This window comes from Neomonachus schauinslandi, chromosome 1, assembly GCF_002201575.2.
Source record: "Neomonachus schauinslandi chromosome 1, ASM220157v2, whole genome shotgun sequence".
NCBI lineage: Eukaryota > Metazoa > Chordata > Mammalia > Carnivora > Phocidae > Neomonachus > Neomonachus schauinslandi.
In genome coordinates this window covers 129,546,388-129,559,573 of record NC_058403.1, presented here as the reverse complement: position 1 = coordinate 129,559,573, position 13,186 = coordinate 129,546,388, and the positions used below count along the sequence as shown (strand labels likewise).

The 13,186-nt window shown below is 43.9% G+C and overlaps 1 protein-coding gene across 1 annotated transcript in view; it reads left to right on the top strand.

The window, feature by feature from the left end:
• RFTN1 (raftlin, lipid raft linker 1) overlaps nucleotides 1-13,186 on the top strand; it is a 193,294-nt gene that overhangs the window by 94,757 nt on the left and 85,351 nt on the right. The window contains exon 4 of the mRNA XM_044915709.1: nucleotides 8,668-8,776. Coding sequence (XP_044771644.1) covers nucleotides 8,668-8,776 — 109 coding nt within the window. The remainder of the gene's footprint in view (nucleotides 1-8,667; nucleotides 8,777-13,186) is intronic.

The following is a 13,186-nucleotide window of genomic DNA, read 5'->3' as shown; positions in this document are numbered from 1 at the left end:
CTTTTGCCTATGTTAATTTTGAATATTTTAAGTACTCGTACACAGTACGGTCTTTGCTTGCAAACATGTTCTTTCAATGGCTTAGCCAAGGGTTATGTCCCAGCCACTGAGGAGCTGGCAAGGGCTGTGTAGATGCATTGGCCATGATCCTGGGTTAGCCGGGAGCACGGAGGGGAATAATCTGCTGAGTCATTACAAGGAACGAACTATCTGGATTGGGTTTATGGGTTGGTTATTCTGATTATAATACAGTTAGATAATCTGCTCACTCTTATCTCTTACCTGGCATCCAGCCTTCTGTGACTCACATGGGAGCTTTGTGTACGTAACCGAGGCCAGAGATTGGTGGCCAGGAGGCCAAATTCAATCCCAAGACATTCGCCAACGTAGCAAAAAACATTGTCTGGAGCCACAATTTGACAGTTATGGCTGACATAAAAACAGAATTTAACGAATTCTTTTAAAAAACTAGAAGTTTGGCAACCCTGGCCTGGAATCGCTAGCGTTGGCTGGGATGTAAACTGCCCAGGTTACCATGGTTTCCTCTATTCCACTGTCTCCCCAACACCGTAGTGACATGGCGCCTACTGTTTAACGTCACTCCTGTGCTGTGACTTTTCTCATGGCAGAGACAGGTTTTCTCCAGCCGCATTGCTCTCAGAAATGACATTGTGAGAGGGCGTCTGATAGGATTCTGTGTTTGAACGAAAAGCAGAGAGCCTTTTTCTCTGCGGATATGAAGACCATTCCTGTATCTCTTACATGAAAACTAAGTGCCTAGATTATGTATTTTGGTCAAAAAATATCCTCTTCCACTCATTGCCTGTGAGCCTTGGAGTTTGCATCCCTGGTGTGACCTTCTGACCCTCTGGCTGCCTGGGGAGTGACCGCACAACCCTTGGCAGACATGATTGTTGTAATGAGCGCAGTTCCGATTTCCACCATTTTTATGACAGTTCATGTTTGTGTGTGAGTAATGAGATCAACACGACACAGAATAAGTGGTCTTTTCTTACAGTCTTAAACAACTCTGATATCTGTGGCCAGTTATGCTGACATCTGAGATACTTCAGCCTAGGGGCTCTTTGCTCTCCTGCCCTACAATTAAGAGTTTGTGCACAAATGCTCAGTGTCTAAATCTGCTTTTATGTGTTTGTTGTACAAGCATTTTTTTTAGTAGGCTCCATGCCCAACTCCAAGCCCAATGCAGGTCTTGAACTCACTCACAATAGTGAGATCGAGACCTGAGCTGAGATCAAGAGTCGGACGTTCAACAGGATGAGCCACCCAGGCGCCCCTACAAGCGTTTATTTAAAATTTTCTATTCAGTTTTGGTCCGCATCCCATTTATAAGGGGTCAGATAAAATGAGGGCTGTTTGGGATGATGAGAAAGTTCTGGAAATGGATAGTGGTGATGGTTGTCCGGCCTTGTGAATGTGCTTAATGACATTGAATGTACACTTAAAAATAGTTAAAATGGTAAATGTTCTCTTATGTATATATTTTAACCACAATAAAAAAGTAAGAAAAAGTGAGCAGAGCAAGAAGTTGAATATACTTTTGAGTTTTTCTGACCGGAAGAGGCATAAAGAAAGGTCCTCATTCTTCTTTTATATTTCCTTAATCTCTGGTCTTTTTCGTTTCTTTTTGAAGGTTTATTTTCTTCTGAGGGTAGAAGAGTCTACATTATTGGTCTCTACAAGTCATTCTTTCTGTGTTTTCTCTTTCCATGGACTTGCTCAGTTCTTGGCCAGGGAAAAACTCCAGGACAGTAGCAGATACAACATACCCTGCTCAGCACATCACATCTCTGCCTGGGCAGTGGTTCTTCACTCTGACTGCACATTAGAATCACCTGGGAGTTTCCAAATCTCCTTTGCCCAGGCCATACCTAAAACCAATCAATCAGAATTTATGAGAGCTCCCCAAGTGCTTCCAAAGGTAAATGCAGCCAGGGCTGAGGATGCCTGACCTGTGGGAAACCCTATCTGATTCACAGAGCCCAAGGTTTCTCACTGGATTGTTCCAGTGCCTGAAGTTGGGGCACGTCAAAGGCCATTTTCCTTTTGTCCTCCAGACCCAGTTATTTTAGACACTGCCCTGATGAGATTTGAGGGATCTCTGATAGGACAAGTATAGTCAGGCAGGGGTGTAGGGGTAGTTTAGTCTAGAGACACTGACTCAGAGAATAAATATTACAGAGTCAAAACAGGAAATACATATACCCAAAAATATAGAATGATTTTCTTTCTTTTTTAAAAATAAATTTTATTTTGGAATAATTTAGATTTAACATAAAAGTTACAAAGAAATTACAGAGAATTCCCTTATGTCCTTCATCGAGTTTCCCCAAGCATTACTATGTTATGTTACCAGGTACATTTGTCAAAACTAAGAAATTGACCCTGGTACATTACTGTTAACTAAATTGTGGATTTTATTTGGATTTCACCACTTTTTCTATTAATGTCCTCTTTTAGTTATGGGACCTAGTCTGGGGTACCACACTACATTTAGTTGTCACGTTGTGACAGCTTTTTAAAACTTAACTGGGCTGTGAAGTCTTAGCTGCCTCTCCAGTGTTCTAAGCAGTCAGGACCACCATGTTTATGTGCCTTTTTACCGCTATGTCATTATGCTGAGAATTTGAATTTGTTTTGTCTTATGTATTCTTGGTTTTCAGCACATCACATCTCTGCTCAGTAATATCCTTTTTATTCCTCTTCCTTTCAGAAAATCCCTTTGGAGTGGAAATAAACCCCCCTCAACTCTCCAATGCTGCGACCAAATGGGGGCCTTAAGATGTGAGATGGGTTAGAGCTCTTTTCAGTTAATTTTCCCCCAGGCAGTTTTTGAGAATTGACCTAGCAGCATGAAGATGTTTTTATTTTTTTCAAGGAACCAAGCTGTTCGGGACCCAAATCAGTGGATTAATTTGATAATCGACCCATTTTAATAATAATATAAACAGATTTCTTTACACTTGCTTCCATAAGATGGAATAAATCCACTTTCCCTTTGGGATTTCAAGACTATTGGTAAATTGAAGAGAAGATTATAAGTCTGTTAATTGAAGAAGTTGACAGGGTGGCCCATTCCTTGCCCCTTGACATGCTTCCTGCATTTTACTTTCAGGACAGACAGCATATTCTCTTGGTTTTCTTCCTTCCTCTCTGGTTTCTCCTTTTTCTCCTTTGGGCTTTCTTCTCTTTTCTCCCAGTGTCTTCATGGTGGAGGGTCCCAAGGTCAGTCCTTGACTATTCTCTGTCTACATTAATTGAAATCTCATCCAGCCTTGGGCTTTAAATACCATCTGAAAGCTGATGACTCTCAAATTTGTATCTCCAGCCCCACTCCTGAAATCCAGATGGGAATATGTATTAAACTGTCTACCAGACATCTCTACTTAGATGTCTGCTGTGTAAGTCAAATTCAGCACATCTGAAACTGAATTATTGATCTTCCCCCAAAACTGTGCCACCCATAACCTTCCCCATCTTAGCTGTGGCAACTTCATCCAGTCTCCCAGTTGCTGGGACAGAAATTCTCAGTCATCCTCATCTGCTTTCTTCCTTCTAAACCCCATGAGGAAGTCTTGAAGGTTCCACCTTGAAAATATATCCAGAATCCAGCCTTTGTGTCTGCTGATACACTGGTAAAAATCCACTTTAAGCCACCATCATCTCCCTGCTGGACCACTGAGTTAGTCTTTTAGCTGCCTCCTATAGCCAGAGGGAGCCTTGTATAATAAACCAGATCATGTTACTTCTCTGTTCAACACTCTCCAAGGGCTTCCCCTGTCTTTCTGTGTATAAACTACCATCTTTGGTATGGCCTGTAAGGTCTACATTACCTTGTTCCCCATTGACTTTCTGGCCTTGTCTTCTCTTCCTCCTCTGCCCTTTATTCACTGAGCTCCAGCCACAGGGCTTCTTTGTATTATCTCGCCTCAGGGCCTTTGCACCGGCTGTTCCCTCTGCCTGGAAGCTCTCATCCTGGATATCAGCATGGCCAACTCCCTCACTTCCCGTAGGTCTTTATTCTAAATGTCACCTTCTCAGTGAGGCCACCCAGACCATCCTCATTAAAACTGCAGCTTCTAGGGGCACCTGGGTGGCTCAGTTGGTTGGGCAGCTGAATCTTGATTTCGGCTCAGGGCATGATCTCAGGGTCCTGGGATGGAGCCCTGCATCAAGCCCTGCACTGGACTCCACACTCAGTGGGGAGTCTGAGGATTCTCTCTTCCTCTCCCTCTGCCTCTCCCCCTGCTCATGCTCTCTCTCTCTCTAAAATAAATAAGTCTTGGGGCACCTGGGTGGCTCAGTCGTTAAGCATCTGCCTTCAGCTCGGGTCATGATCCTAGGGTCCTGGGATCGAACTCCACATCGGGCTCCCTGCTGCATGGGAAGCCTGCTTCTCCCTCTACCAGTCCCCCTGCTTGTGTTCCTTCTCTTGCTATGCTCTCTGTCAAATAAATAAAATCTTTAATAAATAAATAAATAAATAAAATAAGTCTTTAAAACAACAACAAAAAAACTGCAGCAGCTTCCCCTCACACACTCCTGATTCTCTTCACCTTGCTGTTTCTTTTTTCTTCTATACTTATCCTGCTGAACATATTATTATATGCTCATGTATGTTTTTTGTTTTTTGCCTATCTGCCTCCACTGGACTGTAAGCTCCATGAGGACAGAGATCTTTGTCTCTCTGTCTATTGATATATGCTAAAGAATAGTGCCTGGCACACAGTAGTAGTTGTGGTCAGTATTTATCGAACGAATAATTATGAACTGTGAAGAGTGTTTGGAAAATAAAGAATGCAATTATAGATGGTAGTCACTAGATCAGCAGTGGCTAATGTTTGCTGAGCCCAGACCTCCCGCCATACCCTGTGCTTTTGTCTTATTTAGTCCTTACAATGATGCTAAGAGACAACTATTCATAATATTCCCATTTAGCAGTGAAAGAAACTGAGACACAGAAAGTTTAAATAAATTGTCCAGAGTCACCTAGAGATGGTTTAAATTGTCCAAAGTGAACTAGAGGTGTGTCATTGACTTCTAGTTCTCACTAATTCACCTCTAGTTCGATTTAGCACCTGTAGCCTGTAATTGACAAATCTGGAGAAAATTATGGAATAGACCATAGAGGGAGGTGGTGAAGTATATTTCATTGTTAGCAGTGCTTTTCTTAGAGTGCTCATATTTAATTTCAGAGTATTTGGTGTTAACTTCTAGATGATGGAGGCTTTAGGTAGTTAATCCTACATCTCCAGAAATGCATTCTGTGCATTTTTTTTTATTGTTCAAACCCAAATATCTCTGTTTTTTTCCAGAAGTGGAAACCATCACAGCTTCAGTCCAGGGGAGGTTTGGTGGTTTCTCATTTCCTTTTCCAGAATAACACAAGGACATGGCCTTTGGGGAAACATAAGCGGTGTTTCCCCTCCCTCATAGGAGGGTGGCAAGTGCCTTCTCAGCTGAGATTTCATGTTAATGCTTCTTCCTTAGGAACTTGATTGACTACAGAGTATCTATTCCCTCCTGATGTGATCCCTTGGAGGGCCACAGCCTGGCCCCTGGAGCCACTTCTGTTGGGTGTCTGCTTCTCTCTCCCAGGGTGGTCCTTGCCCTCAGAGACATTGAACACTCATCACCTGTCAGTGACTGCTCTCAGGGTGGTCTCAGGTGTTCTGAATGGATCTTGTGGGCCTGGGCCTGCACTTGGTCACCAGTGGGAAGCTTATTTTGAACGTGAGGCTGCCATGTCTTCCTACTCAACAACTGTATTATTTTTCTATGTTCTGTAATAAATTGCTGCAAATTTAGTGGCTCAAAACAACATGTATTTATCATACCACAGTTTCTGTAGCTTATCTGGGTTCTTTTCATCAGGTCTTATCAGGCAGTATAGGTGTTGGCTGGGGCTGTGGTCTCAACAGAGGCTCAACTGGGGAAAGATCTGTTTCCACTGCTCCCTTAGGTTCTTCGCAGAATTCATCTCTTTGCAGTAATAGAATTGAAATCCCTGTTTCTTGCCAGCTGTTGGCCAGGGGCTGCCCACAGTTCCTTGCCATGTGGCCCTTTCATAACATGGCAGTTTACTTCTTCATAGCCAGCAAGAGGAGTATGTAGCTCCAGTCTGCTAAAATGGAGCTTTACAGCACAGCATAATCACAGGGGTGACACCCCATCCTTTTTGCCATATTCTGATGGGTTAGAAGCAAAGTGCAGGTCCTACTCTCACTCAAGGGGAGGGTTTTACAAAGTCATGAACACCAGCAGGTGGGGAATATTGGGAGGAAGGGGTCATCTTAAGGTGTGTTCACCATAGCAGCCATATTTACTGTGGTTAAATTGTGGAGATAATTCCTAAAGGCAGGGGAAGACTTATTAGTTGCTCATCTATTCCCTCAGTAGCCATTGGATTTGCTTTGCCAAGACTATAAGTCAAGATACGATTTTTCATGTTTCATCTAGAAAATTTGTAATGATGCCCATTTTTGTAGGTATTTTATGCTCCTTTCAGTTCAGATATAACTGAGTAAATAATCTGATGAAATGAATCAGAGCTGCCTTCCTTCCTATAGTATTTCTTGTTCTAGAACCAAAGATGGTAGTTACTAGATCCTGTATTAAGGATTATTCCTTATGAATCTGGGGTGTAAGTTGCTTAAAGACAGACTCCATTCATTTTTTGAGTGTTTTACTAAGTAGATACAGTGTCGACTTATTTAAAATTACTGTTTTTCAACCTACTCATTTAAAATCTCAGTGGGTGTTTATAAACAACCTCACACGGTCTGACATTTGTCTTCATGTGACAGAGCAGCTGGGATTTCACATCTTAGAACACTCTCCTCCCACGCCTGTCTTCGTTGTTTGAGACCTCACAAATACCCATGACAGTATGTCATGACCAAGTCTTCTCTTTGAAAAGTCTGGAATCTTCTGCTTTAGTTCCTCTTAATATGTCTTTTGTTTGGGGGTGGTAGAGGATGAGAATGTGGGGAAAAAATGAGAACACACGTCTAGTCTGATGAAGTTTTAATGCAAGAAGGCGGAGGCAGAGAACTGGTTTCTTCTTTTAGAGTTAGTTTATTCCAGTTTGATCAGTTTGGAATCCGTTTATTCCTTTACATTTTAAAAGTATGTGCCTCAGTCCCTACTCCTGAAAGGATGTGTTAGAAGGGAAAATAAAACCAAGATATGTTATTGATGTTTGCTTACCCAATCACAATTGCACACCTGGGAAAAACCAAATACCCCTTTAAAATGTTTTCACTTTTGAATTTCACGTAAATCATACCCAGATGGTTAATGGTAGTGTAAATTGCTTTTAATGATATATAAGAATCTTAGAAATTCATTTTTAAAATATAGCAAATATACATTCAGAAACCACTTATTTGGGAGGATATATGTGTGTTAGGAGTTTGGCGTGAAAGTGCCCACTTTAAGAATTTTCTGGCCACACTTGCTCTTAGAAGGGCTGGCATGGGCTCCTCTTTGGTAGAGCTCCTCATAAGTGGGCCGAGAAAGCCCTGCTCGCCCCTTGGCCAGTGGGGAGTGGCTGTGCTTGTGCTGGAAACCCTGGACAGAGCTCAGGAGCCTGGTTCCTAAGTCCTGATCTTCATGACTGGCTGGCTACCCAGAGAGAGAGAGTGTACACGTTCTGCTGACACTTAGCGGCAATCCATTTCCTCTTGTCTTATGCCTGGCCGGGTGGGCTGAGGAATCACCTTCCATTTCTGAGAATCATGTGGCTTTCAGGAGTTCCTCAGGTCCACAGTAATTGTCATATGGGAGCCCCTCAAAGGAATGGCATCAAGTGGTAGGAGTTCCTTCTGGTGATCACTTGTTGCTGGCTCTCCTGGATGTGCACAGTGTCACATCATATGCACATCTACCTGGTGGGAGAGAGGGAAGCGGCTGCGCCACCTGTGTGGGGAGATGGCCGGGCAAACAACCCTGCAGTTGTTTGCCACAAACAGCCTTTATACCTACTCTTTCCCCAGAACTTTAGCTGCCTTAGAGTCTTTTCTTAATGCATCTTTAATTTGATAGATTTTGCCAGATTGCCTTCTGTAAGGGTTGAACCTTTTAAAAGTCTTTTAAAATTCATTTTAATTTTCTAAATGCTATTAGAATATATTCTTTTCAGAAAAAGTGAAAAAAATTTAGGGATATAGCTAAAGTCACTTTCAGTTACCACTACCACCCCTAGATCCTGTTCCCATGCAGATGCTCTCCAACCCCCAGAGGTAAATGCTGTTAGTGGTTTGGTGTGCCTCTTTGTCTGTGCCTTGGCAGATACAAACCCATGGGAAATAAACATTATGGAAGTGTGTGTGTGTGTGTGTGTTGTTTAATGCATAAGCTATATTGTCCTAAATTTTTATAATGGTGTGTTTTCCTTGATGGTGGTCTTTCCATGATGTGTATAATTTTATATATATACATATATAAAAATTTGAGTTTTACTATGGATTATTTTTCAGCAGTGCCTTTTTGACATTTACTTTCAGGAAAGAATTTGGGGTTTCATTAAATACCCAATAATTCACATATATATATTCACACACCCACACACACTATATATATATATATGTATACATATATATAGTGCAAAATCGTAATCTTTGTGTGTTTTTTTCCTCTCTTCAGATCTCAGAAAAGTGATCTTCACAGTGAACGCTACATCTTGGAATTAGATTGCTGTTCCTCCTTAGACCACCTGACAGGCCAAAAACTCATCCCAGAGTTCATTAAGAAGGTGAGCGCTGTAATGAGGAGACAGTTGGACAGGTTTGCAGTGCGAACTAGGGGAGGCTGGCTTAGGGCAGTTTGGCCACACTCCAGGGGCTGGGACAAGAGCCAGTGCCTCCTTGGACCTGGGTCTTTGGGCAGCCCCACAGGGGGACAACCCCCCCCCCCCCACATACATACATTGCCCAGGCTGAAGATGACTCAGGAACAAGGTAGCCTCCCCCCTTTCCAGGCAGGCGGGACCCTGGCCCTTGTCTTTTAAGGCTGGAATGTTACTAACAGCTGACAGGCCTGTGGGCCCACTGCTGGGACTCCCCTCAAACCTTCAAGATGATGTGACCCCCACCCGCAGCCCAGGTCCCACCTTCCACTTGTCCTGTGGGTCTTCATTGCCACGAGCCACCTTTCTTCCTAGTGTGAGAGCACCCCAGAGTCCTGTGGCCCCTGGCATGCTGTTATACCAGCTACAATTACCTAGTTACAGGAGAATCATTCTCCACCCGGAAATGTATCTGGTTTTGAACTTCTCTTTGTGCCCTGTGAGGTTTCCTGCCTCATTGCAAGGTTCACTTGAGTTTCAATATGACATGTGCTGCAGAAGGAATGTCCTTGCCCAAAGTGGGGCTAAGTTCATTCCTTAATGTTTACCTTGTTCTCTCTCACCCAGGCTTCCACAGTAATTGTCAGTTCCCTATCCTATAGAGGTGATGATGTTTCGTTTGAGATCCAGTCTGTCCATTAGTGAATTCGTTAATAAATAGTGTTGGCCATCAACTTTGGGCCAGAAACAGTCCTTGCCTGCTTGGCGCTTGGACACAGAGAACCAAAGCGCTGTGGTCTGTTGCCCTCATGTCCTCACACCTGGAAGGCAGACCCTGGAGGAGTGGGATGAGCATTACCAGCAGGGAGGCAGCTGGGCGGAGGAACAAGCTGACACCACGTGGTTTGGCTATCAGGGAGGTCCACCGTGCCAAGACAGAAAGAATGAGGAGGAGTAACCTGGTGATGGGGCTGCACAGGGAAGGTTGGGGAGCCCTCCAAGCAAAGGGAGCAGCATGTGTGAGGGCCTGGTGCAGGAGCAAGAGATGGGAGTCAAAAGATCAGAGAAGCTTTGGGAGAGAGAGGGAGTGCAAGAGATGGGAGGAGGGCCCAGGATTGCTCTATAAATGCAGCGGGGGGCTGTTCAGAGGATTTTTGCAGAAGAATGAAATAATGAAATTGTCTCTTTAAATACCCAGTGACTCTTTTGTTGTTGTTTCCTTCCTGTCTCTCTCCCTTCAACGTTGATTGAATGTTCAGGCTCAACAAGGCCCTAGGAATAACCCCTCATGTATGGGAGGGTGCTAAGACCTGGAGACTGGGAGTCAGATGACCTCACAGGTCAACATTTCTGATCATTTTACTAGGACAATGGAGACTCTACTCTGGTGGAATTCATATCATTACTTAAGGAATTGGGGGAGAAGAGCATTTTTTGTTCACACATGCATAAGCCTGACAACACAAGTTTTTGTATAAGTCATGTAGATGTCTATATAAATAGGGCCCTCTTTTCTGGATTGATGCAGATAAAATGTTCTAATAAACTTGGGTTTATTAACTTAATAAACTGGGTCTAATAAACTTACCCCATGATCTGAGTACTGGGGAAAAATCGTTTTAGAAATAGGCTTGTAATCAAGACTGGGTTGCTTGGAATATTTGAGGGGTAAGTGGGTCAGATGAGTGCATGAGGCTCTGTCCATATTATCAAGTATGCTTTTTTGAAAACACGTGATTTGAGGGGCACCTGGATGGCTCAGTTGGTTGAGCAGCCGACTCTTGATTTCGGCTCAGGTCATGATCTCATGGGTTGTGAGATCGAGCCTTATGTCAGGCTCCCTGCTCAGCGGACAGCCTGCTTGGGATTCTCTCCCTCTGCCCACCCCTACATGTTCATTCTCCCCCTCCCTTAAAAAAATAAAGAAATCTTTAAAAAACAAACAAAAACCCATATGATTTGGTAACTTTGCCTTAACAAACCAGATCATTGCATGACTGGCCCATTACACTGTGCACATGTCAGGTCTTCAGGAGAAAGCAGCCTGATTAGTGGGCACTCAGCCCACTATTTCACACAAAATAATGGGTAGCGTGTGTAGTGCAGGTAGACATCTGCGTGTGTGTGTGTGTACACGCATGTGTGCACATCAGTATCCGATAGTTCGTTTCATAATTAAATAAAGCACTGACACCTGCTCATTCCGTGTTTGTATAAGGATTATGTTTTTAGCACTTTGAAAATTATATACCTTAAAAAGCCCACAGTGCCATCCTGCTCCTGCAATAACCCTGGTTTTCAAACAACAAGCATTGGGTCCAGGCAGACTAGACAACCTGCGCAATAAGAGATTTCTAACCTGGAGTTTGTCTCCTTATGTGTATCCCAGAACCTCTCGCCTCCGTTCCTCTCAATAGAGAGATGGTTCGTGATCACGGCCAGCAGGTGCAGGTAAAGATTCCCGCCAGTGACTCAGGGGTGTTGAGATCATCCCGCCATTTGTCCCTCACTGTCCAGTGTGGCCGAGGGCCGGACCTGGAAGGATCCAGCATTTCCGGTCATTGGTGCAAGGTGTGGCTTTAGTTTCTCAGCCAGTGGCGGTGACAACCAGAAGAGGGACAAAACGATGGGTCTGGGCCTCCTTCCCTCTGCTCCTCTTTTCTGTTGTTGGACAACATTTCTGGAGAAGACACCACTTCCGTGTGCAAAGACCAGAGGGGAACCGAATGCCCCTCTGTAGGATCAACAGCTATTCCAACTGATGGCAGAATTTTACACATGTGTAAATTTTTCTGTCATCACACAGGTAGAAGACCCTGGGAGCTTCCTGGGAAGAAATATACTAAAAACCATTTGTGTCTTTCCAGTAAATATTTAATGAACAGCCTGGTCCCTATTTGTATATAGAGAGAGTGGCGACACTTGTTAATTCCCATTCACTTAGGCCAAGACGAAGCTGTGCCACTGGCGACTACAGCTTACAGTCGTTCCTTTTCATCTGGGTCATTATTTTGTGTGAAATAATGGCTCCCGTTTCTATGACAAGCAGATCCATCTTACGATGCGATGGTAATTAACTCATTTTGTCATTGTACCATCACACAGGATAGGCTCATATTCTCTGCATATTAGAACTAAATTCAAAGTGATTAGATTTTTTTTTTCCTTGGGAACAATGGCCCAGTATTGTTTTTCCACCGAATGTTTTAAATTAGCGGAACTTTTGGATGGAGAACGTGGATGGCAGGAGGGAAAGGAGATTTCATTATTTTCCACAATTAGGAAAAATAAAATCATCTGTATCTGTGTCATGTAAAATTAGCTGAAGGTGCCGTAATTTACAGGCCCTCTCCATCATGATTTTCCGCAGAGGGCGAAGGGAATTATATAAAGATGACTCTGTTCCTTTCAGTGTGGTCTGATGATTTCTCTGAGCACTTTAGCTGCTCAAATTAAATCTGGGCTACTGCTTTGTGTTTTTTCCCCCTCTTGTTTCCTGCTGTGCTCCATCCAACCGGCCCTTTATGTAAGTTATTTATTATGGACCACAGAACATTTAAAAGGCAGATTTATGGGCAGACTCAGAGAGACTGTGTGTTCCAAGCCCTAGAAACGAATGCTCCAGGGACACAGAGTCTCAAGGCTGTCGGAAAGCAGAGGTGCTGTCTTTGCCCCTGTGAGGCAGAGGTTTGGCCGCCAGGTACTTCCGGAGCTTGTCTTGTGTGGCTTGTGGATTTGTGGGGCCCCTTGCAATTTCCTGTTCTTCAGAGTTCCCAGGGGATTGTAAAGAGACAGAATGATGTCACATAAAGGGCTTACATGTTCGTCTTCAAATTCCTTTATGTTCTTTGGAGCTTCTTGGGAAAGTGCTTGGATGTTTGGAAAGCCCTTTGAAGATTGCAGAGTCATTGCACACATTTTCTGGTTTGCGCTTCACAGTAATTTTGGTCAAGAGGCCCCACTGGCAGTGGGGTCTCCCTTCTAGACAGGAGGAAAGAGCTCCGAGAGGATGAGGGCTTTGCCCAGGGCCAGGGACTGTTCAAGGATGCAGCCCGGGCAGGTGTTTCTACAGGAGAGACACCAGCAGGCAGCAGTGGGCCTCGGGTGGAGCAGGAAGGTTCTGTGGCCAAGTGGGGAAGGTTTTGGAGAGGTGTGGTATAGACTGGGGGCCCTGAAAACTGAGGGATGGATGGAGGGGTGAGGCGGACAGTACTGTTCTTGGTAAGGATAGGAGCATGGAATGAAAGCTCAAGGCTGAGAGTCAAGTTCTGTTTGGCTACAGTTTGGGATGAACAAAGGGAAGAGGAAGACTGTTCTGGGCAGGATTCTTTTGATGACATGAAACAGAGCCCTACTCAAGCCAGCTCAGGTGGGGTA